At 52.5% G+C, this 26,776-nt stretch overlaps 1 protein-coding gene across 9 annotated transcripts in view; it reads left to right on the forward strand.

Annotated features, from left to right (window-relative positions):
* The window catches only part of FGFR1 (fibroblast growth factor receptor 1), an 87,840-nt gene that overhangs the window by 32,212 nt on the left and 28,852 nt on the right, over nt 1-26,776 (forward strand). For 3 of the 9 annotated variants that reach the window (XR_006277109.1, XM_043502998.1, XM_043502997.1), the window contains 7 exons: nt 2,966-3,229; nt 7,638-7,721; nt 9,445-9,620; nt 15,465-15,588; nt 18,626-18,816; nt 19,954-20,104; nt 24,041-24,243. Coding sequence is in view for 8 of the 9 variants with exons in the window: in XM_043502998.1 (XP_043358933.1) it covers nt 2,966-3,229; nt 7,638-7,721; nt 9,445-9,620; nt 15,465-15,588; nt 18,626-18,816; nt 19,954-20,104; nt 24,041-24,243 (1,193 nt within the window). In the remaining variant the exon portion in view is untranslated. Of the gene's footprint in view, nt 1-2,965; nt 3,230-7,637; nt 7,722-9,444; nt 9,621-15,464; nt 15,589-18,625; nt 18,817-19,953; nt 20,105-20,967; nt 21,113-24,040; nt 24,244-26,776 lie in introns of all 9 variants that reach the window. The other 6 variants (XM_038384575.2, XM_043502996.1, XM_038384571.2 and 3 more) reach the window with 6 other exon arrangements.

Genomic DNA, 26,776 nt, shown 5'->3' on the forward strand with positions numbered 1-26,776 from the left:
AAGACAGGATCTATAGCAGAGAAAAATGAAGTTCCTCTAAATGGATCTTTCATTTTTAAATACTAAAATATTATTTGTATTACAGTTGCCCTTAAGAGACTAGGGCCTTGTTGTCCAAGGTGCTGTACATAAATATAGTGGCAGTCCGTGCCCTGAAGTTGCACTGTTTAAAGGTGTGATTTTTAAACCAATGCAAGCCTCTGGGGGGGGGAGGGGGAGGTGTTAGCTAAAGTAATTAGAAATTCATTTACGCTAAACTGAAATAAGTGTCCACACACGGAGTGTCACCAGCGTGGTAGTTTAAAAATTTATTTAAGTTAAACTGGTGTAACTTTGTGAATGGGGCAAAACCATGTTGCAATTCAGGATAACACCCCAGGGTAGCATGGGAAGAAAACTGCACTTAGCAATCAATACCTCGGCAAGCTTTTTTCAGTGTTGTTTTGTGCTTACATCGCTGGAGTTGTTTGCCCAGGTTTTTGTGTGTGTGTGTGTTTGATGGCTGCAGGGTATGAAGTGCCCAGCCCCAGTGGTTCTGGGCAGGTAAGTCATCTCTTGTAAACGACTTACCTATACTTATGGAGCAGACGGAGTCATGCTTGTAGGGGTCAGACGCTGTAGCCCGAGTCTCAAGCTCTGGGAACAAGTGGTTTTCTGAGCATGATGCTGGGATAATGCCAATGCTCAGAGCGCTCCCACTGGTGTCTCTTCATGAGTTCCTCTCTGGGGGAGGGGAAGGGGCACTGCTGTAAGTTTCTAGCAGTATCTACCAGAAAGCTCTTGCCTATTTGATGGATGAGTGCACTGATAAATTAGCCTAGCACTGGGGCTGGGAGTATGTAATGCCACTCAGGCATTGGGGAAGCTGTGGGAAGTCTGACACACGGAGGAAATCCAGTTGACGTTTTGCTCTTGGATTCAATATCACGCTGGTGGAAAAAGCCTCCAAATTGAATTGGAACCCGAACAGGGCTGATGGGGATGGGAGCAGGCGGGAGGGGCATGCTCTTGTCCTTTCCAACACTGGATGTGAGCTGAACCAAGCCTATGGAGCCGTGGACACCTAGGCCATGCCCCAGAGAGACACCCTGGCTTTCACAAAGTGCACTGCCAGGTATTGCACCAAGCTAAAGCAGTGATTTGTTTGGCATCGGAGGGTGGGTATCTCCTATGAAATCCTCCCTCCCTCCCCCTTTGTTCCTGGCCCTGCAACTCCCCAAGACCTTCCAGCTGTAATGCCTTGAGCAGCTGTATGAAGAGAGATTGAACTTCTGCAGGGGTAAAGACTTCTCTGCGGGAGGCCATCATGACAGTTCACCATGTAGGTGACTAGTGTCTGTAGAAGCAATGACTCCCCTTGAGACTCTGCTCCCCGAGGCAGAGCTCGGGGTCTGGGAGTGTGCACGAGTGGGTCTCTGTGTGTTTCAGCCGACACTGCTTTAAAATGATAGGTAGGTAGAATGAGCTGCTTCCAGACTGGACTCATATCAAGTGGCTTTGAAGCCAGCAGGGCTGCGAGGCGTTTAAATCTTTGCTTGGAGCCGGGAGGTGCAGAGTAGGTGGTTTGCACGTGAAACCTCTGGAGGGCTTTGTCTGTTCTCATATACTCGGAGGTTGCAGCCTTGCTCCTCAGCTACACCTTTGTGTCAGGTGTTCTCTAAAGCAGGAACCGGAGAGGAATCTTGGAACAGTGACCCTGCAAGACCGAGCGGTTTAAAAGGCAGTACCCGGGGCCCAGCCCCCCAGCCCACACCTGCTCAGACAGGCTCTAATGTAGTTGGGAGACAACAGATCAAGTAGAGTTGGAGAGTCTTGGAGTGAAGAGAAAGGATCTTTGTGCTGCTAAACCAAATGTTGCATTTGATGGCAGCTGCAATTCTCCCATCTTAATAGAGTTGGAAACTTGGAATACTCCAGCCAGCATCTGTTCAACTGGACGCTCACCTGAGCTGACCCGGCCCAGCCAGGACGCTGTTACAAAAGCATTTATCACTTTAGCCTCTGCCTTAATGCAGTTCCCTTAATTGATCCTCCTCCTCCTCCTCCCCCTTCCTTAAAATGCTTTAAGCGAAGTGGTAATCAGGCAGCATGAAACCTGGCCTGCTTTGCTGGCTGCCTTCTCTGAGCTTTGCAGGAAGGGAGAGATTGGGCAGAGCGTGGTGTTCCCAAGGGCAGCCTCTGCATGTGCTCTTAGGGGGTTGGGGTGGGGGGAGAATCATGCACAAGCCAAGATTTTCAGAAGTGAGTTGCAATTTTGGGTGCCCAACTGAAGACCCCGTTAAAGGGGCCTGATTTTCAGAAAGCGCCCAGCACCCACCCTCTGAAAACAAGGCCTCTTCGAGACTTCTCAAGTTGAGCCCCCAAATTCACTTCTCAAAACCTTGGCCAAAGTATTTTCTTACCCTCAGGGGCTGGGCTGAGTGATGCTTGGTAAAAGGTCAAAGGGCGCATTAACAGCCTCAACTTCCTTGCTAATGTCTGGGTTATCAAATGAAGGGGAAATGCTTAATCCTGCTGCAGTTGCTTTTAACCTCTGCCTCTTTTTCCCCTCTCCCCTCTGCTCTCTGGGCTGTGTGACAGGCCTGCTAGCTGCTGTGCTTTTCAGGCTAACAGGTAGGTGAGCTGAATTGTCCTTCGCACCATGCCGTCTTCAAGTCAGGATGCCACCACCTGCCTGGCAAGCATGGCACCCCGTTGCAGCTGTTGTTAGCTGCTTCCCGCGCCGATCGTCGCAGCTGAATTAAAAGGCAACGGCCCGTCACACTGTGCCCCAACGCTGCTTCTCCAGAGAGCCACATGTGGAAAGCGGAGACCTGCGTGCCAGAGCAGGGTTTGGCCTGCAGAGTCGCTGCAGGAAGGTGGCACAGGAGACTCCCCGTGGGACGCGCAAACCCCAATAAACATCCGTTCACAGCGTGGTTTCCTTTTGTCTCTATTTTCTTTCTCTCTCTCCTAACTCTTCCAGTTCTGCCCAAAGCGAAAATTGAAGTGGAGTCGCATTCGGCTCACCCTGGCGACCTCCTCCAATTGCGCTGCCGGCTACGGGACGATGTCCAGAGCATCAACTGGGTGCGAGATGGGGTCCAGCTGGCAGAGAACAACCGGACGCGCATCACTGGGGAGGAGGTAGAGGTCAGGGACGCTGTGCCTGAGGACTCAGGGCTCTATGCCTGCATGACCAACAGCCCCTCAGGGAGCGAGACCACCTACTTCTCCGTTAATGTCTCAGGTTCGTAGCAGCCCTGGGGCTGGACGCAAAGGGAAGGGGGGCCCAGCTGCCTGACTGCAGGGCAGGAAGCAGATTATCTGTGTGGGAACCAGATGTAAATCTTGTGTGCACACACCTGCAGATTGTCTTATCTTTCTTCTGGTAGCTGGTGGGCTGTTTTGGACTGTGGGGTACTGGTCAGGGAACCCTGAAGCTTCACAAAGGCTTGATGTGCAGCCAGCACCAGAGCATTCTTGTGCACCCTCCCTGCCATGTGTCCTGAAGCAGTTCTAGGAATCAGCTGATGCATTCTCTGTGCCGCAGCACTGCACATCCATCCATCCATCCGGGATGCACATTTATAGCATGTTGGACTTCTCACCCCCCTCCTTTCACTGGTTGTGCTGCCTGCCACAGCAGAGATGGGCAGATGTGGAATATGGGACCTTCTTCTGCTCATGCTGCAGCAGCTGTTCCCCTGGGGCTGATCCTGGAGTGGTATGATTGGGGATACAAGCACTAGGGTAACGGAAATGTGTAACGCCCACCCAAGGACTCTTTCCAATGCTGGCTGCAGGAGGCTCCCTGGAATAGTTTTGAGCAAAGGTGTTACACAGCAGGGTGTATATGGGGGGATTCAGAGCAGTTGCTGGGCTGGCTGGACATGGGAGGCAAGGCCCTAGGGACAGGTTAGCTGCTAAGAAATGTCTGGGGAATTGTGAGTGGGTTTGTAAACCCCGTCTTGCAGGCCGAGAGGGCGGTGTGCACCTGTGCATCTGTCTCATGACCACGGCCTGCTGTAGCCATGTCACGTAGCTGTTTTGAGCCCTGGAAGGTGTGGGAGAAAACTGCCATGGGGTTGTCTCAGGCCAGGGGCAGGAAAAGCCAGCTAGGTTTGACTGGGCCAGCTGCACGTTTTGCTGGTTGCTCTGAGCGCGGGGTCACCATGGGGTCTGGTGCGCAGGGTTCATCAGGACACCGCTTGCAGAGGGGAACACCAGGGAGGCAAATGGGAGTCCATCCTCCAGAAGACCAACAGCCGCTGGGTTTTACTGCCGACCCTGGAACAATCAGGCCGTGTTCTGAAGAGGAAGGCTGGGAGCACTAGCAGCTGTTCCCAAGCAGTCGGCCAGCAGAGCAGGGAAGGTGCAGGGGAGAAGGGAGGAGGTGGGTAACTGGGCATTTAGGAATCCAATGAGAATGTTTCAGCAATGCTGGGAGCTGCCTACCGAGTGACCCAGGGGCCCAGCCTTTGACTCCCTGAGAGTTCCAGCCTGGCCCAGTTGGCTGCTCCCCTACAAATGGGGGCAGAACTGTTTATTTAGCCTGTTGGATAGGTGACTAGGTCCCGGCCCTTTCACCATCCAGAGGACTGGGCTCGGGCGACCCGGCCCTGCAGAGCCTGTCGTTACAGCTCACTGAGCTGTTTTGGCCCCGTCCATCCTGGGCACGCAGCCATGCTAGCAATAGCCATGGTCCGGCACAGCATTTTCCGGAGGAGGAGGCGGGGGGTAGCTAGCCCGTATTCAGGCTGATTTCAGTGACTGGTGAGGGAGGCAGATGGTTTTCTAACAACCTCACTAACTAAAAACTTCCCATAGATACCCCCATTAGAGAATCTGGATTGGGCTTTCTTAGCCTGTCCCCACATTGAGTGTGGATGCAGTGTCACAGCCATGCCTGCCCATCACCCTGTTTGGAAAACAGCTTCAGACATGCTTACAAGCATTAGCCAGGCTCGGATCTAGATTCATTACAAGGCAGGCTGGGCAGTGTCGAGTTACCACAGTGCCAGATAAATCCGATCGCTGGTGAAGAGGAACTGGGTGGGAACTGGTGGCAGAGTGGCTAGAACTAGTGCCTGATGGTGGTTAGGAAGCTGAGCTTCCTATAGGGAGGGGCCCATGCAGTCTGTATTTATGCGCCTGCAGAACCTCAGCTCTCACGCAAAGGTGCGTTGTGTCTCTAGCCGTTGTGTTAAGAGAAATGACCGTAACTCCTAGAGCATTGTCTGCCTGAGCCTGCAGACAGACTGAACTGATTGCTCCAAGGGGGGCGAGCAGCGGTGCATCTCACTGTCAATTTAACTGTCAATGCTATTAACTATTTCTCTGCTGATCGTTGTAGCAGACACATCCAGCTAGTGCTTATGCCACAACCTCAACCCCCCTCCCTGGGGGCTGAAACCCTCAGCTTGTCCCCACTCTTCTGTTTCGTCCCCCCACCTCCCTTCTGATGATGTAGTGCTGTATTGCCAATGCCACAGTGCCTGTACATTGAAAGCAGAAGTGTAGACATTAAATTGAATTGAGTATGAAAATCGGCAGAGACAGGCTCCAAGCACTGATCGCGCCATTTACTGTCCTCCTTAGTTGATTTAAAATCACCTTGTTCGAACTGAAATGCAGCTGCTGTGGAGCACTGGGCCTCCTGCATGGTGGCGTGCATCGCGGCGTCTAGGGCCTGCCCCACGGAGTTAGGCCAGGTTTGCTGCCAAGTCCTGGGGGCCGTTGGTTGTGTGTGGGTGGATGGGAACTCTCAGCCCCTGGTCCTGTCTCAGTTAGGGCTGTTCTGGGATGCGGTTGCAAGGCCAAGGAGAGAGAGGGAGGGGCCAGACTTCCTCCATTTCTCCCTGAGTGCCAAAGGAGCACAGGTCTGAGCGAGGGGGCAGATTCCTTCCGAGTAGACGACTGCCCAGACTGCTCTGCTTCCTCTTCCCTGGCCCCAGAACCCTGTACTCAAGTCCCTCCCAGGGCCAAAGAGATGGCTTGTTTTGACCCTCCTGGTTTCCACTGTCCACATGAGCGTCCCACTCCACGCTTCTCCATGCTTGGTGTTGGAGTCCCACTCTGCTACAACTAAAAGAAGGTGGAGGGGAGATATGATTGCTCTCTATAAATATATCAGCGGGATAAATACAGGAGAGGGAGAGGAATTATTTAAGCTCAGCATCAATGTGGACATAAGAACAAATGGGTATAAACTGGCCACCAGGAAGTTTAGACTTGAAATCAGACGAAGGTTTTTAACCATCAGAGGAGTGAAGTTTTGGAATAACCTTCCAAGGGAAGCAGTGGGGGCAAAAGATCTATCTGGTTTTAAGATTCTACTTGATAAGTTTATGAAGGAGATGGTATGATGGGATAATGGGATTTTGGTAAGTAATTGATCTTTAAATATTCAGGGTAAATAGGACTAATCCCCTGAGATGGGATATTAGATGGATGGGATCTGAGTTATCCAGGAAAGAATTTTCTGTAGTATCTGGCTGGTGAATCTTGCCCATATGCTCAGGGTTTAGCTGATTGCCATATTTGGGGTCGGGAAGGAATTTTCCTCCAGGGCAGATTGGAGAGGACCTGGAGGTTTTTCGCCTTCCTCTGTAGCATGGGGCATGGGTGACTTGAGGGAGGCTTCTCTGCTCCTTGAAGTCTTTAAACCATGATTTGAGGACTTCAATAGCTCAGACATCGGTGAGGTTTTTTGTAGGAGTGGGTGGGTGAGATTCTGTGGCCTGCGCTGTGCAGGAGGTCGGACTAGATGATCAGAATGGTCCCTTCTGACCTTAGTATCTATGAATCTACATGAAAGCCTGCAAAAGGGGGTGGGCCAGCGAGAAGCCAAGGTGGCTCCTTCTGTGCTGCTCAGTATCAGACTTGCGACCCCCCCACCCCCCATGACTGCAGAGCTCTCCTTGCCTGAGCTCTGGTTCCTGTGTGCTCTGCCCCCTTCATGTGAAAACACAGCGCGGATGAGGGTGCAGGCAGCAAATCACGTTGCCATGACTTGCTGGTCCCCAGCGTGTGGAATGTATCAGTGAGCATCTGTCTGGGAGGGGCATGCTGGGAAGCCCTTCCCTTCCCATTGTCCCCTGGGCGGGGGGAACGGGGAGCTGTTACGTACAGTTCCTAAACTCTGCCTTTTAATTCTGCCCATCGGAGCTATTCTGCAAGTTGCTCTGGGGCTGTTTGTATTAGTGGGAACCCCCTTTGCTGCTTAGATGAGGGGGTTGAATGGTTCCTAGGCAGCCCAATGACTAGTTCCCCTTGTGCAGGACCCTACCCAGCCACTCCATGGGGAGCTTCACTGGCAGTATAGACTCAGAGGCTTAGTGGTTTGGAGCTGTGTCTTTGCACAGAGTCTGATGAGTTCAGTTATCCACACACAGTGTTGTAACTCCGCAGGACCCATCAACTGATTAAACCCTTAGGTGACACTGGGTGAGTAGGGCCAGTGGGTTAGCTGGCCTCCTATGTGAGGGGCTGTTCTCTCACAGCTGAGCTGGCACGTGGGGGAAGAAGGGTAAAAGCCACACACGGGAAGGGACGTGGCCCTGTACAACTCTGCTTGGTTCTTCTTCCTGCAGGATGGTAAGTGAGGCAGCTGGAAGCAAAACTGAAATCCAGCCGTCTCTTCTCTTCTCTTGCAGACGCTCTTCCATCCGCTGAGGATGACGACGACGACGACGACTCCTCCTCGGAGGAGAAGGAGGCAGATAACACCAAACCAAACCGTACGCATGAGACACGATTTTATACCTAACGCAGCCTCACACTGACACTGCCCTCCCCTGGCTGCTACCTCTCTGGCGGGGGAGGGCCGAGGGGCTTGGCCCCTAAAACCTGGGCGCTGCATCCCATGGGGTGGTGTCTTCTTTTTATTTTGTGTCATTCACTAAAGCAACTTAGAGTTTTTATGAGGGGCCTAGCCAGTTGCGGGACCTCACCCAGCACTGGCAGGGCATAGCAGGTGACGGCCCAGGCTGCCAGCAGCCATAGCAAACAGCTGTGAGTTCCATGCTATTATCCTCTGCTCTCCCTGCGAATTCCCCAAAGCGCCCTCACTGCCCCTGCCTGCAGGTGGAAATGCTCCTGCCTCCAGGCTTCAGCTTGTCATTCATTCACCCACACCATTATCCGCTTTGGAAATGTCAAGGTCACCTGGGCTGCTGGAGTTGCATGAGACAAAAAGAGTGTCAGCGTGTGAATGCCTCTGAAGGAGCTGGCCTTGTGCACATGAGCTGCTGGGCTTGGAGCCATGCGCATACATCTAAATAATACTCAGAACCTGACAAAAGGCCAGCAGCTTGCTCTGAGAAGTGACTCCTACTCCAGCCAGTCCCACCTGGAGAATGCAAGGGCTGGGGGAGGGCAGAGCCAGGTAAACCTCTAGCTTCCCGGTGTTGCCAATATCCCTGTTAGGGGTGTGTCTACGTGGAGAAATTTACTGGCATAATTATACTGGGAGAAGGATTCTGCTGGAGTTATTCTGATATAACTCACTGGTATAGTTTTCCAGAATGAGTGTCCACCTGGGGAGTGATAGTTCCCTAATTATAGTGGTCTAATTATCCCACTAAATTTCTCCAGGTAGACAAGCCCTTAGTCTTGATGAGGGTGCTGCTAAAATACTGTGTATCTCCTTCCCTGGCCTGAAACGTGTTCATGATCTCTCTGGTTAGGGTAGGATATCTTGTCTACAATCAAGCGTAGCTCTGGGTTCCCAGCCCACCTGTCCGCAGGGTTAAACCAGTGAGGGCACTCCTCAGTATTTTTAAAAGTCCTGCCCCTTCCCTGTCCCCCAAACCATCCTACTGCAATCACACTCAGATTAGCAGATGCAGATTCTGCCTCCAAGCTCGCAAGGCAAATCCAGCCAGGAAAGAGTCCTGGTCCCATCTGAATAGCATAATTGGGGCTGGAAAGGAGCATATCCCCAGGTGCAGGACAGGTATCTCTGGTGACGGTGTAACACAAGTGATCAAAGACTTTGTAGGCTACTGAAGCTATGATCTTGCTCTGTGATAGGCTGCTGGCTGGGGCCTGGGTTGCACTGCAGACAGCCGGTGACCTGTTAACGGGGCCTGGGTGTTCATCCAGCTGAGAGGGACTCTAGAAAGAACTGATACTAGGGCAGGTGGCAGCTCTTGAACCTCCCTGGGTTTGTCTCGGGCTCTCCCTTTGGCTGTGTTGGCCCCTGCGCTCCTTCACAGGCACTTTTACAACAAACCCCTTTGCAGCCACCAGACCCTGTTTTTCCACTAAGCCAGGAGTGGGGGCTGGGGCAGAGGGATGTCCTCTTTCTCAGTGTGCCCCATTGCACTGGGGGCGTTGTGCAGCCTGCAGGGGGAGTTTCAAGCCCACATAGCCCATTGTGAGGTCCCAGTGCCAGCGGCTGAGCCCCAGGTCCCTCCTGTCTGCATCCTCCCCCGTGCTGACTCGTGTCTCTCTGCTCAGTGGCTGTGGCTCCCTACTGGACATACCCCGAGAAGATGGAGAAGAAGCTCCATGCTGTCCCAGCTGCCAAAACGGTGAAGTTCAAATGCCCGTCGAGTGGGACACCCAGCCCCACGCTGCGCTGGCTGAAGAACGGCAAGGAGTTCAAGCCTGACCACCGCATCGGTGGATACAAGGTGAGCAGGGATCGTGGTGCTGTGCAGATAGGGGGTATGGATTGGTCTGGAACATGGAGGCAATGGGATTTTCTCTGTCTGAAGCTAATGGGCTTGGTGCCTATTCACTGCAGTGTTGGGTGCACTTGGGTCTTGGGTGTTCTTTGTGCACCCAACACTGCAGTGAATAGGTACCAAGTTCCAGCCCCAGGCTCCTGGTATCATGATGCAAGGAGGTGCACAAAGAGGGCAGTGCTGAATGCCCCCCAGGGGCTCTTGTTCTTCTAGGGCCAGCCTTTCCTTTTAGGGCCAGGTTCTCAGCTGGGGTAAACTGGCCTCATTTCACTGCGTGCAGCACAGCTCCATTCCCTGCAATGGAGCTCTGCCAGCCTACACCCGCTGAGGATTGGGCCCAAGTATCCTGTTCTGGATAAAGCAGCAGCATCTCTCTTGTATGTCCAGGTAGGCTGGGAGGGGAGGTTCTCTCAATGCTGGTCGCCCAAAAGCCTGCAGGATTATAAAGTGCATGTGGGGGGGGGGGGGAGGTGTCCCAGGGAGGCATTTCTCTAACTTTCTAAAATGATTTGTCTCCCCTTTGCTGTTTATAATAATCCCTTGGGAACCTGAATACAAAACGCCTCCTTCTTGAAAATGTATTGGATTCTATCTCCACTGGATACGGGTGGATAGGTCTGTTATTGTAGGGTTCCTTGTGAATAAGCTTTGCGCAGGGTGGTGGTGATGTAGAATACTTTGTGAGCACGGGGCTGCTTGTGCACTGGGCTATCACTGCAGCGGGGAGTGTGTGTGCTGGGCTGTCACTGCAGGGTGGAGTATTGTGGGAGTGGTGCTGGGGTGGGCTGGTTGGGTTGTGAGCATTGGGCTTCTGGTTCAAATAATTCTTATTGAAAAGTGTATTGAGGTGGAGGAAGGATGGAATGTGGTGGAGGCACTGGACTGGGCCTCTGGAGCGTTGGGTTCAACTCCTTGCCTCTGCAACAGGCTCCCTGTATGACCTTGGTTAAGTCACTTAACCTCTTTGTTCCTCAGTTCCCCACCTGTGAAATGGGGATAATAAGCCTTCTCCATCTCCCAGGGGCATGGTGAGGCTGCATCTCCCAAGCTACAGGAAGGGGAGCCGGATAAGAACCTCGACTGAAACCATTGCTTTGGGGGAAAAAGTGAATGGGTGTTGCAGATTAGCGTGCACCGGGAAGGCTGCTTATTTGGGCTGCAGTCTCCCAGCAGGGACAGATGGGACCCTGTAATATTCAGGTCACAAAATAGACCTGTGAGGGTGACCTGCTGATGGGTCAAGCTTGTGCTAGCATGCGTTACCAGGGAGGGGATGGAAGAAAGGCCGAAATGAGTCTCTCTTGCCCAGCTTTGACATCAGGGTTTTTTGCTCCGCTGCTGTATTGATCTGCACACAAACTGCATCAGATTCCCCCCCTCATTTTTGACACTCCAGGGAACTCTCTGGGTTCTTCCCACGGCCGGGCTGTTACAGGACAAGCCCAGTTGCTGCAGAGGAGGGGGGGATGATTTTATTACTGGGCAACAATATGTCCAGCAGAAGCTGTAGGGGCCCCAGGCTGACAGGTTTCTTGGGAAAGTCTCCCAGGCCCAGCTCTGGGGCCATAATTTATTCCCTGATACTTGGCTCCCTTATGAAGAGCAGGACAGGCCACTTTGCTCCGACGAGGGTCTGTTGTTTGCCAGGGATGTCCTGTCCTGGGAGTGAACTGAAGCAGGTGAATGGAGCCTTAGACTCTGGAGCTCTCCAAGGAGTGTGGGGCTGATACCTCCCTGTTTCCTTTCCCTTGTAGTAAAGCTGTTGTTCAAGGCTCTGAGTTCAAATCAAAGCAGGAGAGGACCTGGGAGCATTATGCAGCCTCCCTGGATGGAGTCCAATAGCCAAAAGAGAGAGAGCACTTGCTGCTCCGATTTCTTTCTAGCAGTCGCTATTGTACAATATTGGAGGGCACAGTTTACCCTCTGATTGCTAGGGGAGCATTTCCGTGTCATCTTTAAAGCTACTGTGCGTGGCGCGGTTGCACCTCTGGCGAAGCGAAAGGCATTCTGGCAGCTGGTGCGGGCGTTCTGCTGTCTGGTTTTGACACCCCTCCTTTGGTTGCCCAGAGAACAACGTGTTTCAGTGCTGAATGATTCAGGAGTGCAGTGCTGCCCCACAGCTTCATTGCATAGACTCCTGCATCAATAAAACTTCTCCTGAAGTAGCCAGAGGGAAGAACTGTCCTTTTTTCCTTCTCTTTTTAAAACTGAAGTGTTGGTCAAGGCTTCTCAGGAGGAATCAATAGTGGCTTTAATGAGACACAATCCATGATTCATGCATCAAATAATTACCCTCATTTCTCCTGAATCAAACCAATTTGAAGAAGGTTCTGTGCCACTTTCAGATGATAATTACTTTTTCCTGTTAAAGTGAAATCAAGCTCCATTGATGCACTCTTGTTTTTCTTAGTCATTTGTAGCAACTACATTCTGGTTTTGCCTGGCTGAGTTGGCCCATGTATTGAACCTTGAAAAACTTCTAGAACAGCTGGGTGGCTTTGTGTGCTATTGAATTAGTCTTTCACTGCTGGAGACCTGAGCTCAAAACCTTTCTCAGGTCTCCTAAGAAGGCAAGTTTGGTGGGTCTCATCCAAGTCATTACTATAAAATCATAAGGCAGTTTGGCAAACAGCTCTGCCTCTGGTAGAGACGGGATGGGGGACTGGCCCTGAGTGCCTGCAGGATTGAGGGCCATCAGGAGAGCAATGCGGGGGTCAGGATTGGAATAGCAAGGGGGGGCTGTGGGTCAGGGTTTGGAGGCTTCACAGAGCTGTGTATCTGAGTGCAACAACAGGAGGTGAGGAGGGGCTTCGGGAGAGCTGGGGAGGGGGACCAGGACTGGCATCGCAGAGGTTGCTGCAGACTGCACCGGGGAAGATGAGTTTTGAGCAGTAGCTGGTTTTGACCACGTATCCAAGAGACAAAGATTCCCACCTGTGTCAGCTCCTCCAGAGCACAGTGGGAGCTCCCCATTTGGGGCTCCAGGGAAGGAAACAGATAAGCCATAAATCTGTTGTGGGAGATGATTTCTCTGTGCTGACTAGCACCTGGCATCAGCTGCAGAGACACAAGCAAGGAACGTTGTATGGCCAATATGGTAACCTGGCGGCAGCGGCTGCTACCTTGAGTAGTGTGTTTCCCTGTGCTTGAGGATAGGAGCCTCAGGTCTCCCAGGAGACCTTGCCCTCTCCTGCGAGAGACACTCTCTGAGTCAACCCTCTGCTTTCTGCTCCCCTTCAACTAGCAGTTTGATTATTCACTGGCCACTGACTCATGCACTTTACTGTGCAAATGAAATCCAGCTATTGGCCCATGTCCCATTAGGATCCAGCGAGGCGCTGACACAAACACTAGGAAATCAGCCACATCATGACTCACTTTATTACATGCTGGGGTGGAGCTATCTGCTCAAAGAGTCCCCTGGCTGGTCCTAAGAATTCAAAGGTGAGAGGGAGACTGGCCTTTCAGACAGAGAATGGGCGTGGCATGAACACCAGGAGAGTCTCCTTGGCGTTTGTTAGTAATATTTCATCCCTGTAACATCCTGGAATTGTACGCTTTCAGTTCGATGCTCCTGGTGCTCATGGAACTCCGAGGAAAACCCCTTCGCCAATGACACCACCCTGCCCTTCCCGCTCCTCCAGTATTAGGTTTGTCATTATTACTATTTCTGAGATCAGGGCCCCATTGTGCCAGGTGCTGCCCATACATGCACATAATAAGAGAGTGCTCCTGCCCTTCCTGACCATTTAAGTAGATGAGACATAGGGTGGGAGAAAGAAAGCACTAGTAGCCCTTTTTACAGATGGAAAACTCAGGCATAGGGTAGCCCAAGATCACTCAGAGCCAGGAATAAGAACCCCAGCTTTCTGAGCTCCCCCACAGTGTCCTTAACTCAAGGGCAGTCTTCCTCTCAAGCATCACTTTTAAAGCAACTGGCCCCCCATGTTCAAATCCCAGCAGGGCTGACTCAGCCTTGCACCATTTGGAGAGAACTCCATCATGCTAGGAGGTTTTGCTCCCTGGGCAGTTCGTGGTGCAGGGGAAGGGAGCGTCTCTTGTAAATGATTTGAATGCTAGATGCCTGGGCACTTTACATAGCAATGGGGTGGTGCTTCATCTCCTGGCTGGTCTCCCTGGACCCTGCCCTCCTAGGCCAGTGCTGGCTGCCTTTCAGTGGTGCTGTTCACATAAAGTCTGTGACATACCTGGGGGCAAAAGACACAGCTGTATAAATTGTGATTCAGAACAGTTGTAAGCAGAAAGGCTTCAGGAGAGAACCAAAGCCAGCCAGCACCTTCTCCCAGGGCAAACCAGTTTCTCAATAAGCAAAGACAGAAAATGCTTCTCCATTCCCCAAATGCCACCCTAAATCACTCTGCTACCATATGGCATTTCTGCAGTGACAGTGCCTGGAGAAGCTACATAGGCGCATAGGGCTCCATGCATTGACACCCAAATGCTCTGCATTGTGTCCATGCGCTGTGGGAAGCTCCTGCTGCCCCAGCTGGTTGCTGTGAGCTGACTCTGACAGTGGCTGTAATTGGAAGGTGAAGGCCTGGGCACACAATGCAGTGCCCAGATGGGGAGGTGGGATTATGGGGCTGGAATCCAGCTGGGAGCCAGGAATGCAGCAGCATCTGCATAAAGCTGGTATCAGAGACGTTCTCGAAAGGAGAAGCTGCTTCTTGGGATCCTGCTTTCATCCAGCGGTGACAAAGGTGGTTTTATTCAGGAGTGAACATGGCTATGTTGAGTAGAGGGAGCTCAGCTTCCAGGGCCCAGGAAACCATAGTGGAGATGCTAGTCCAGCATGGGACAGCCACACTAAAACCCCTTCCTGTCACCCCTCACCCTCTCCAAGCAAAACAGCCGAGATCTGGGATGCTTTGGAGCAGGGAGGGCAGGAAACAGTTTTGGGGCTCGAAGATGCTGAGCTGTTCAGAGCTTGCTGCAGTGTTGTGATTTGCATGGGGTGGAGTCTGGTCTACAGTCCCATGAAGCCCCCTGGGAACACCAGCTGGAGGATCCTTGCTCACCTGCATGCTTTTTAATCCCTGTTTCCACTCAAGGGCTCATGTGACAGAGAGCCCCCTGCAGTCAGGTGTGGAGGTGCTAGCCCTGGGGGTGAGGGTGGGAAGAGGACTGCCCACAAAAGGGGATAAAGTCAGGGGATTTGGTGGGGTGACTCAGGGATTGCCCCGAGATCCAGGCTTGTGTATATAAAATGATCTCGCTCTGTCCTGTCTGCTGAACTGAGAATTGTATCCTGTGTGGGTGTGGGGATTGGCTAGGGAGGAGCGCTTATCCAAGTTACCTGGCAGTAGCACAGGCAGGGGCAGTCTGTTCTGAGAGATGCGTCACAGTTTGGAGTGGTGAGATTCTGCTCCCATGAGGCTGTGGGCGGGAGGGCAGGCTGGGGCTGCCTGGAGGGGAGTTTCCTGCAGTCAGTGCCAGCCCATCAAACTCCATCGACATCATGTTTCCAGATGCAGATGGCTCTGTGTTGAGTCTGTCCTGGGACAGCTGAGAATGATTACCGTCCCCCTGTAGCAACGGGTAAAGATAACCTTGAACCAAGATTTATAGCCTGCCTAGAACACGAGGCCCAGGGGTCAGAGATGGCTTTGACGTGCTCTGGAATTAGAGGGCATGTGTTCTATCAAACGCAGCCCTGGCATGGTCTGGGGCCGCTAATTCCTCACCATACCATTTGGAAAACGCAGATGATAAAGCTGTGTGCCGATAACCACAACTGAACTGGCTCTGTCATCTCTCCTGCCTCCTTAGGTCCGCTACGCAACCTGGAGCATCATTATGGACTCGGTGGTGCCGTCCGATAAAGGCAACTACACCTGCATCGTGGAGAACAAATATGGGAGCATCAACCACACCTACCAGCTTGACGTAGTGGGTGAGGAAGGCTGAGCTGGGCAGAGGGTTAAGAAGGGAAATTGGAAACGTATGTCCCTGGGAAACCCAGTGCAAACCATAAAGGTTGCACAAGGGGCCATGGTTGTGCAGAGGAGGGGGCTCCCCTGAGGTCCTGTTCTGTTCAGCAGAGCCTCTGGCAAGCAGACTGCCTGCGTTTTCAACAGCTTGTTGGCCACCGGAACGATTTTGCTCCATTTCTGCTGTCGCCGTGCGCACCCCGCTCTGCAGCCCGGGGATGCTCTTGTCGGGCTTTGGGTGGGGATTGCGAGGCTGACTCGAAGGCTGGGGAAGCAGTGGCGATGCTGGGAACCTGAGCTCTGGGACTGAGGCCCCAGTCAGGAGAAAGGTGTTCTGGGTCCAGGACCAGAGAAACCTTAGCGTATCCCTGTGAAAAGGAATTGCTCAAAGCTCCATAATTAGCTCTAGGCACCTCGCTGTGTGTGGCGTTGGGAATCGGTGACCATTGTCCGATTTCAGCCCACCTCTCAGGTGAGGTGTCAGGTGGTTGCTGTCTCCTCTTTGAGCCCAAAGGTCATGGCCTTGAGCTGATACCCCAACCAGATACTGGAGGGCAGTCCTGTGATGGGGTGGAGTTCTGCACCGCTGCTTCACCTGAGGCACTATAGCAAGTTCCTTCTGGCCGGCTGCAGGCCAAGAAGAGGTTGGATCTTGTGGCACTTCCCCAAAGCAGGCAGGGGTGTTTCAGCCTGGCCGTGAGTTATACCCAAGCACAGCGTCACAGTCAGCGAGCTCCCAGTGGCTGGCTTGCCTCTGGGAGGGGAACGCAAACCCCACTGTGGCTCATCCAGTAGGGCGCCCAGACACCTCCAGTGGGGGCTCTCATCAGGGTGAAGAGGAACCTGCGGGCCTCGCAGTGCTCTGAGCCAAATGCAAAGCCCTTTTCGTCAGCTCAGCTTCCCCTCCACAAGCCCCTTGCCTGCATGTGTCTGTTCCCTTGCATTGCAATTCAGTCAGTGACCTGCCCAGTGTCTACGCCTGCAGGTGGGCAAGAGAGATTGTTTGTGGACTTGTTACTTGGGTGGCACTCGGATACTGCACTGCCAGGAGCTGCATAAGCTCCACGACGGCTGGATGGACTCTGCTTCCTCCCTTTAATTGTCACTTGCCCCAGCGATAATCAGACTCATCTCTTTTGTCTCCCGAGAGCTCAGCTTGTCCCCCCAGGGGATGGGAAGGGTGGGCCTGGCCTCAGAGCTGGTGGTTTGGTTTTTTGGTTTTGGTTTTTTAAATTTTAGTTAAAATAATTTTGTGGTCCAGACGGAACCTTTTTTTTTTTTTTTTTTAAATCACCTTATTAGCCTTAATTCCCAGCTGGGAAGGCTGGTCTGTGCAGTTGCACATGTGGAGCTGCTCTAAATGCCAGTAAATGAACCATTAAAAATGTGATTTAATTTGATTACACTGAGCAAACTGAAGGGTGTAGTCAGCAGTGGGAACAAAGGGGTTTCTTAATGCTCACTCACCACGGTGGCAGGCTCTTTGTTAATCGGCTAGGTCCTCATTGGGTTTGTTTGACCTTTGACCTCGGATGAATAGGTAGCCATGTTTATCCCCCTCCCCCACGTTCCCTGACAAGAATTTCACCTGTCTGTGCCCCGTCCCTGCTTTGCAAACACTCGGTTTCTGATTGTGCTGGGGAGGGTGATCCGCCCCATTCACCACACAGTGCACTGGTGACGGTTCCAACCCAAAACCTCCCCCTTCTCTGGAGAAGGGGCATTTCCCCCAGCTTCTGCTGGGCCCAGGAGCAAACCAGGGGTTCTCTCAGTCTGGCCTTTCACCTGGTCCTTTTCTTGGCTGCGATGCCCTCTTGTCCATCCTTGGGAAGGAAAGTCTCCTCCCTGCTTGATTGCATTGCCCCATTTCCCTTCGCCCTTTTGTTGTAAGACTAATGGAATGGAACTGCCCTCTGTGGCAAAAATCACTAACCAGAACTGGTTGGGTGGCTTTTTTATTTCAGTTTCATTAGGGGCTTTTGGGGCACCTGTTGTTGGAAATCCCTTTGGAGGTTAGTGGCTAGTCCTGCCCCTAGGAGCCCCATGTGAATCCTTCCATGCAATGCCCAAGCTCAGGAAGGCTCGGTCACCAAGTATCCAGACCCGGCCTCATGCACTGACACCTACAATGCAGCATAGTGTCTTTTCCATTTCATCCTGGCTACCGATGGGAAAAGGGACCCGATTCCAGCCAGATTGATTCAGTGATGGCAAGTGGCAGGAAATCCCAGACACCCAGCGCTGAGTGCAGTGAGATCTCAGCTGGAATATCGCCAGGCCTCTTGTCCTGTTACCGTGTTCTGTCTGTCTGTCTGTCTTACAGTTTTATACATCACCTGGGCATCTGACCACCTTCCATGTAAAATCAATAGCAAAGTCAAGTGGGCTTCAGGGGTCTCTGGTACTTCTAATTCTGCCTTCTCTCACTTTGCATACACAGAAGAGGTGTCAAAAAGTAGCTTCCTAGGTAGATTTAAATGCCCTGCTTCCACCAGTGGCCAGACACCAGGTTGAACCCGCCTGATAATTAAGCAGATCCCTATGGGCTCAGTCCAATGGGCAGCAAGCTATTCCAAAGCGGCAGGAGAGGAAGCGAAAGAAGGAATGATGCTAAATACTCTACGTCCCCACTGCTGTGCTGTCACTCAGGAGCCCTCCCCTCTCTGAGCTCTCGAGCAGGCTCTGGGTGGAGTGTGTTGCATGGGGATGGGGGCGGGATACACGTTTGGGACAGGGGGTGGACAGAGACCTAGCCAATGATGTGCTAAGACTAGTCTTTTTATGTAGAATCCAGCCACAAGTCCTCATCAAGTAATGGAGTCTACAGGGCTATAAGCAACATTGAAAAAATGTAGGCAAGAAAAGATAATTTCTCTAGCAAAGTGTATGTGTGTGAGATTGAGAGCAATGTCTGGGTCACCCAGAGCTGCTCTTTAGTGGCCCGCTGGATGTGACGCCCTGGTTTTGTGAGACCATCCCCTCTCTTGCCATGTCTTGTAGAGAGATCACCTCACAGGCCCATCCTCCAAGCTGGGCTGCCTGCTAACAAGACTGTGGCCCTGGGCAGCAATGTGGAGTTTGTGTGCAAAGTTTACAGTGACCCACAGCCCCACATCCAATGGCTGAAGCACATTGAGGTCAATGGCAGCAAAATCGGACCCGATAACTTACCCTACGTGCAGATCCTGAAGGTAACGTCCCATTCTGGGTGGGCCCATTTGGTTTCCTTTGCAGGACGAGCTGGGAATGGAGCTGGTGAGGTGGAAGTGACTTGTGGGAGGAAGCCATTTGGGATGAAACTGGCATATCAGGAATGGGCAGGGCGATGATGTTTGCTACCATTCAGACTGCGTTAGGTATCAGTCTCCTGACCAGCTGAGCCAAGACAGTGGGACATGCAGAGCCTTCTCCTGTTCTCTCCTCCCTGCAAAGTCTGGACCAGAGGATAGTGGGTGGTTAGGTCAGGAAGGTGCTGGTCTTTTCAGCAGAATGTGGATATGACATGCCCTCCCTGAAGCAGCAAGTCGGACTAAATACACTGGTATAGAGTGACCTGGGGAGCAGAGTTGTCTTAACTGGCCCAGGAACAGGCTGGCAGTAAAGCATTCAATGGCCCTGGGATCTGCATGCTCAGAGATGCAGCGGGCTGGGGGAGGATCACTCCTATTCCGTGCATTGTTATTTTTAAAATTGCAAATGTAGAAAGCAAGATAATAGCTCAGGTGAGCCCGGCTCCCTTAGCCTCCACCACAGGCCTGGAACCCCACTTCAAGGGAGCCAAGTTGCTGCACAGCAGAGAGCAGAAGCACATGCTTGCGCACACCTCTCTGCTGTGTTGTACCTAATACCTGTCAGTGCCACTTACAGCAACCCACTGTGCCCTTTATCCATGGTTTCATGGTCACCCTAATGCCCCACCCTGAATCTGTTCCTTGTCAAGCAGGGCATTTTCATTCATCTGGGAGCTCTGGGGGTGCCTATTCAAAGGTTGTGCTGTTGCTGACTTTCTGCACTGGTCACCAAATTGTCATGACTTCAGGTTTGCCATAAGCCAGTGCATTGATCAGCTGTTTCAATGCACAAGCCCTTCTTTGTTAAACCTACAGGCACCTCCAGGCTGTGTGTGTCTGGCTTGTTGTCAGACCCTTTGCACTTATGCAGACAGACACCACCAGTGCTTGATATGGGGGTTGGGGTGCAGAGGACTTGAGCTGGTCACCCCTTGATTCAGCGTTTGGGCAAGTCACTGATGATGTGATTGATGTTGATCTCAGGGCTGCGATGTCCGACTGTGTCAATGTGACTCCTGTGTTGTTGGTTTGTTCTAGCACTCAGGAATTAATAGCTCTGATGCGGAGGTGCTGACCCTGTATAATGTGACAGAGGCCGAGAGCGGGGAGTATATTTGTAAGGTTTCCAATTATATTGGCGAGGCTAACCAGTCTGCGTGGCTCACTGTCACCAGACCCATGGCAAAAGGTAAACTGAAGAACACCAACTGGGATCTTACTTGGACAGTCAGTCCCTAGCGGTGGAAAACAAAACTCTGGGCTCTCTTGTTTCTGCTATATTTCTGGTGCCACAAGCCATGGAAAAATACTCGCAGTGGCCAGTTTAGTTTTGTGCTCTGTGTCTCTTGCCCGCCTTCCCCTCCTGGATGTTTCTCCCCTGTGCGCTCTCACTGTATTAGCAAAACACATTGGATAGGTGCATCTAAACCACCCCAGCATCTTCCCTGTGAAACACAAGCTGTCACTTCTCGCTCCAGCTGCGTCTTTTCCAGCGCATCTGGGCTTGGGGTCTTCGCTAAGTTAGATCCCCTCCAAAATAAAGAAGTGATTCAGCCCTATTTTGCTCATGGCTCCTTGCTTTCAAACCTCGATCTATGCACCAGATCTGACTGTGACAATACAGTGTTGTGTTCTCCCCTCCGTCTCACAGTCTGTCATCTCCCTACCCAAACCCCACTCCTTCAGCTATGTTGTCTTCCATCATGTTTCTCCGCAATCCCATCGCCTCCCCTTGTGCAGTTATGTCGCATGAAACTAAGCGGGCCCTTTCTTCCTGAGGTCCATTTTTCCATGCAGCCCATCACCAGCATGTTCAGATGGGCCGGAAATTCAGTTTGGTGAAGGGTTTTAACAAACATCTCCTTAGGCCAGCCTGTATCAAAGGTCGTCCTAAGGGTCTCTTTAACAGGTCTACAGTGGTCTCTCTCTGCTACCCGGGGGTCTGGCAAATGAGACACCAGGGCACGTTCCTCCCCCATCCTCCACCTTGGTTCCTAGAAGATCTCATGTCCTTTGCTTGTCCGTTTTTTGCTTCCATTTGTTTTCTTCTAGACGGCTGGAGTTAACACAACAGACAAAGAAATGGAAGTCCTTCACTTAAGGAATGTCTCATTTGAGGATGCTGGGGAGTATACATGTTTGGCGGGTAATTCTATTGGGATCTCCCATCACTCTGCATGGTTGACAGTTCTCGAAGGTACATACTCCTCCTTCTGCTGTCTTTCCCCACCTCATTTCTGTGTCCGATGAACTATGCATTGCAGTCTGGGAGAGAGCTTGGGCTTTCCCTTTCCTCCCCGCCCTGGGGAAAGCACAGAGCTTGCCAGTCAATTCTTCTACATCTAGACACCCGGCTTCCCCAGCAAGGGCAGTGCTCTCAGCCACTCTGCCCTGATGACAAGTTAGGACTCAACCCATCCCCAGGGTGTCTCATGCTGCACCTCCCTGTGCGGCTCTTGCCAGTCAGAATCCAAAGCAAGGGGATAATCTATGTTGCACTTGGGTCTGTCTCCCATACTGGAGCTGGCAGGAGCGTGTGCCCTCTCCACTTGGTGCCAGGGCCCTCCCTCTCCCCACCTTGGGGACGGTTCAGAATTGGTGGCCGTGCCCACTCGCTCTCTCCTTGGATGAGGCAATGCATATCTCTGATTTACTTGTAACCGGTGGTTCAGTCCAGCTAGAACAGGCTGGTTCCGTCCTCTCAGGCAATGCCAGTGTTTCCCATTCCCTGTGCCCCCACACCGGCTGACCAAAGCGCTGATGTATTAGCCCAGGGCGATAACAGTGTTTCTAGGAACCACGCAGGCCTCTGGCTCCCCTGGAAGTCTCAGTCCAAGCGGCTGCCTCTCGGTTTCAATGGAAGAGGTGGCGGCGTCACAGGGCCCCATGGCAGCACGTGGAGGGCGTTTGGGAGCGGGGATTGCAGCCTATGGAGGCAGAGGAGCTCTCTGGCCCTTCTTGCCAGCCCGGGGGCTGGTTCTGAAGCCATCTTGAATGGAAGCGCTGCTCAGTCTGACGCTGGGCCTTTGATAGGGGGGTGAAAGAAGAGGACCATGGAGGAGGTTCCTGGTCCCCTTTGTCCCCCAAGCCCTCACAAATAGAACTAAGTTAAAAAAGAATAAATTGGGGAAAGTGGTGGGTCAGCTACAGCCCCCATGCCTCATGCTGCTGTCTCCCCCTTCCCCCCCCGACCCTCCCTGGGGCAGTTTGAGCATCAATAGCCCTGGCCTTGCCCTGAGGAGGAACCTGGTCCCTGGGTGCTGGGGTTGCAGTGACGGGTGCTGTGCTATTTCCTCTGCATGAGCCCTCTACGGGCAGGTTGTGCTCCTGCCTTGGCATGGGTCTGGCTCACCCATGCCCTGTCTCTTTCCCTGACAAGGCCTGATAACTGACAAATGCAGGAAGTTTTTGGGGTGTGCCTGGTGGTGCTTTTCATACAAAAACTTTCTCCGTTATCAGCCACTTTTCCCTTGTCAGACTTGCCCCGTTCAGAGCTCTGGGATCTGAACAAGAGATGGTGGCTGCTTCTCTCCAGTGGGGTATAGCATGAAAGACTTGGACTCCCTCTAATGCCTTCTCTGAGGCTCTCTGCTTTTCTGGGGGGGGAGGGCTGGGCTGGGGGAACTTGTGTCTTAATGAACTGCAACTCCAGCGTCCTCACCGACCCGTCTGTGGTGCTGTGCATAATACACCGTGCCGCCTGGTTGCAACTGCGCTGAAACTGTTCCTGAACTTCCACTGCTCTCGCTGCGGCTCAGCTGGGGGGTTGCTAGTAAAGAGGGGTCCTGCTGCAGTTCAGAGGGAGGCAAACCCCCAGGGGAGGGGGCAGGTTTTGTCTCCTGATGAAAAGAAACTCTCTTTAAGGGGCTGCTAGTGACCATTTGAAAAAAAAACACCCAAAGACCTCATGGTAATTTTTTTTTAATGCCTGTGACTCCTGTTCAAACTATTTGCAGTCTCACAAGGACAGCGTTTTATTTTGGCCTGTCCCCTTTGTCCCGGCGTTGTTCCTGATAATTCTCCCCTAGAAATCTACAGTCCCATTTCAGACTGGGTAGGAAAATCCTCAAAGGTGCATGTCCCTGAATCCCCACCCGCTCTTACCCACCATGAACGGAAAGGGAGCATCCCCAAGCCAGGCCTGGGCCATGCAGAGGTGAGGTGCTGTGCCCCTCTGTCCATGCTGCTTTGCAACAGCCACATGGATTAAAACGATGTTGATACCATCCCAGAAGGTCCCAAGGGCACCCAGCCTCTTTTGCTCTCCTAGCTATCGGTGGAAGGCTCTGCAGCTGCACCTGCTCAGTCTAGTGATGGCCTAACGAGCACAGCTGGGCCTGATTCCAGATCATCTGGTTCTGGATCATCCTTGGCTCCGATTCCTGACCTGCCTTGTCCCGTGGCTCTGGCATTCAGACTCTGATTCTGACTCATGTCCTGACTGCCCCTGACCCAATCTCCTGACACTAACCAGGGAGCCATGGGAAGTCCTAGAAGTTCTCAGCCCAATATATCTACCCACTTGTATGTATGTTTTATTTCTCATTTAACCCCGGCTCCCTGGAGGAGGTTACAGCCCTGCCTCCTCTTGCTACTCCACTCCCAGACACTTGCGTTTGTGACCTCTCTGGGTGGAGGGGCTGCACTGCCTGGCCATTTGGTCTCAGGTTCCCTGAGTGGAGGTTTCCCACCAGCCAACATCTGCTTATGGTGGGGTGGGTCTGCGGGGGGGATATGTGACCTTTTACATAAAGGTTTGTGCCTGTTCTCGCGTCTCTCCAAGCTTTGGTTGGCTGAGGACCTGCGTGGCGAGGCAGCTTGATAACACCACACGGTCACTCGTGTGCACAGGGATGCTGGGGTAGCGAGGAGGTGTCTGGCCTCGTCTGGTCCCTGTTGTATGTTGGGTTGTTTGTCCTATTTTGTTTAGACAGGGCTCAGACCCCGAGATAGCTGGAGCCAGGAGGTTTGCCTGGCTTGGACTCAGCTGTGCTTAAAGCCTCTCTGGGCCAGGAGGGGAGGCATGTCTCATCCCAATCTTTGTGGGCAGGCGTCGCTCCCCCCGTTCTAACACACCACCCCGCAAAGGATTTGAAGTACTAACGCCTTGTTCACACTGACCCAGCTATTGAAGACAGGCCGGCCATGATGACCTCACCGCTGTACCTGGAGATCATCATTTACTGCACGGGGGCCTTTCTCATCTCCTGCATGGTTGTGACTGTCATCATCTACAAGATGAAGAGCACCACCAAGAAGACTGACTTCAACAGCCAGCTGGCCGTGCACAAGCTGGCCAAGAGCATCCCACTGCGCAGACAGGTAACAGAAAGTAGATAGGGGGTTTGTCTGCATGTACTGCCTCTCCTCAGAGACCCTGCTGCCTTCCCAGCAATGCTGCCCTCACAGCCCATCCTGTCTGAGCTAGCACAGGGCACTGGCACAAACAGCCAGGGGAGGTTCCTGTCTCTCTGAGGGTCAGGAGGAGGAACAGAGGGAGGGGAACATGTTATTTGAGCGGCGGGGGCTGAAGTGCAATCTAGATTGCTTGCAAAGCAGAGCCTCAGAGTAGGGGGTGTGGGTGGGCTTGTTAAGAGGGTTGCAGGTGCATTGGGTTAAATGCCAAGCTGATCTCTTGCCATGTTTCTATGCTATTTATAAAGTGCCTGTCCAGTGCTGTACAAAACCTCTTTAAAACCCCCAGTTCTCTAAGTCAACAGGCAACAACCCCTCATATACACTCACATGCATGCCTCTCGGCGCTCGCTAGAGAGACAGGGCAGGTGGGGTAATGTCTTTTATTGGCCCTGCTTCTCTGGGTGAGAGACACGCTTTCATATCCCATAGCTCTCCATCAGATGTCCACTTAACGTCTTCACTTGACCCATGTCCGAAACTCCCAGCCATGCCTCTGGTTGGGCCCAGTTCTCTCTTCCCCAGGTGTAAGCCTGGTTGGTGTGATGACAGATCTTCCCCTGGTCCAGCTAGACTGCTGCGATCCAGAGATCTGCAGTTCCCAGTGCCGCACCTGGCCAAGATCTCCAGGGTCTGATTGATTATGGTCCATGGGGAAAGTGTGTCGATGCAACAGTGTGGAATTTCTTAGCTTGGGCCAGAGGGGGAAGAAGAATAAGTCAGAAAAGCCAGTGTGGGGAGGGGTGACATGAGATGGGCACGGGGTGGGGGCAAGTAGGCAGACTGTAATGATGGTTTTAAAAAAAAATTCCCCCAGCCCAAAAATATCTGTTCTCCCCTAGCGTTGTATCACATCTTTGCCACAACATGGGCTAGTGGAAAAGGCACAGGATGAAGAGCCAGGGCTTTTATTTCCAGCTTGGTCATTAACCTGCTCTGTGACCTCGGGCAAGTCCCCTGACCCCTCTGCCTCAATTTCCCTACCTGCAATCTGAGGATCATGGTGCTTACCCTCTGTTATAAGGCACATAGAGGTCTGTGGATGGAGAGGGTTAGAAGTTTTGTTATCAACAGGCTGTTCAAATGTGGCTGTCAAGACGTGCCATGTCAGATCTATTTCCAGTTCACTAGAGCATGCGTAACCTGCCTCTGGAGCTGGCTCATCTGCGGGCCTTGAACCTGAGGCCCCCTGGCACAGGCAAGCCCTCACCTCTAGAGCTAACAGCCCTTTAACACAGCACCAAATAAGAATAATTCCTGTCCTGTTAGAAACAGTGACTTGGGGCTGTGCAACCTGAGCATCCTGTGAGGTTCTAGCCACAAAGGCATGGGCAGCTGCACTTCAAAATGCCTCTTGTTCCTGTACTTCTGTGCTTATTCTTTTGGCCCTTGCTACAATCAAGGAGGTCCTAGGATCTGGGAGTGGGACAGGAGGGGCCCTTCTCAGCATCACTGAGGAGGCGCCTCTGTGAACCTTCCCCATGTCTCTTGGCGTTTATGGCAGGTCGGTAAGGGTCATGGGGGGATCTGGAGGTCATGGCAATTTAATATTTGACGGGGGGAGCGTGGCCTACACACTGAGTGGCTGGAAGGGCTCCATGGGCCGTAGATTTTACGATACCAGCACAGCATAGAGGAAGTTAATTAGAAATAATTTAGTCCCGCTCCATGTTGGAGTAATGCCAATGGGGCCACGGTAGCAGCTGGATCCATGCAGAACGCCGTGTTCTTCTTCTTGCTTGCAAACTGGGGGGTTCTACACTGGGTTATCTTTTTGGAGGGTGTCCTTGGTCTTTTCCTCAGTTCTGTGTCACAAGCAAATGGCTTGTAATCGAGTCTGAAACTCCCTGCTAAACCCTCACTGACGCCACTCCCAGATCAGCTGAAAGGGTTTGCTGTGGAGCAGGGAGAGCCGTTGCCTCCAGGGGCCGAGCGTGCTGCTCCTCCAGCACTGGGGAATGAGCGACCAAGCCTAGGAATCAGACCCGTTCGGATGGTGCAGTACAGGGCACAAGATGAGGTGTGACTCAGTCGGTCAGAGAGCCGATGTTCTTGTCCCGTCTGCTGCACCTGGGGAAGAGGGAAAAGGGGCCCGGGTCTGTGTCCATGTGCAGTCTATGGCAAAAGGAGTAGTTGGGTAGAGCAGGGAAGTGGGAGCCAGGACTCCTGTCTTCTGTCCCTGGCTCTGCCACCTGAGGCAAGTCACAGCATCTGTAACTTGGGTATAATGATTCCAACCTCCTCCCAGGGGGATTGTGAGGCATAACTGGTGTTTGTAAAGCCCTTTGAGGTGCCTAGAGAAGGGCCAGGCCACTGCATGCTGCAGCAGATTCAGTACCCGGGAGACAGGGCTCCCTCCGCCTCCAGCAGGTAACTAAAGCACTTTGGTCAGCAGCTCCTCTCCTTATTGGAACCAAGCATGTCCCTGCCCCAGGTGCTTCCTGAA

The sequence above is a fragment of the Dermochelys coriacea genome, chromosome 26 (assembly GCF_009764565.3).
Source record: "Dermochelys coriacea isolate rDerCor1 chromosome 26, rDerCor1.pri.v4, whole genome shotgun sequence".
NCBI lineage: Eukaryota > Metazoa > Chordata > Testudines > Dermochelyidae > Dermochelys > Dermochelys coriacea.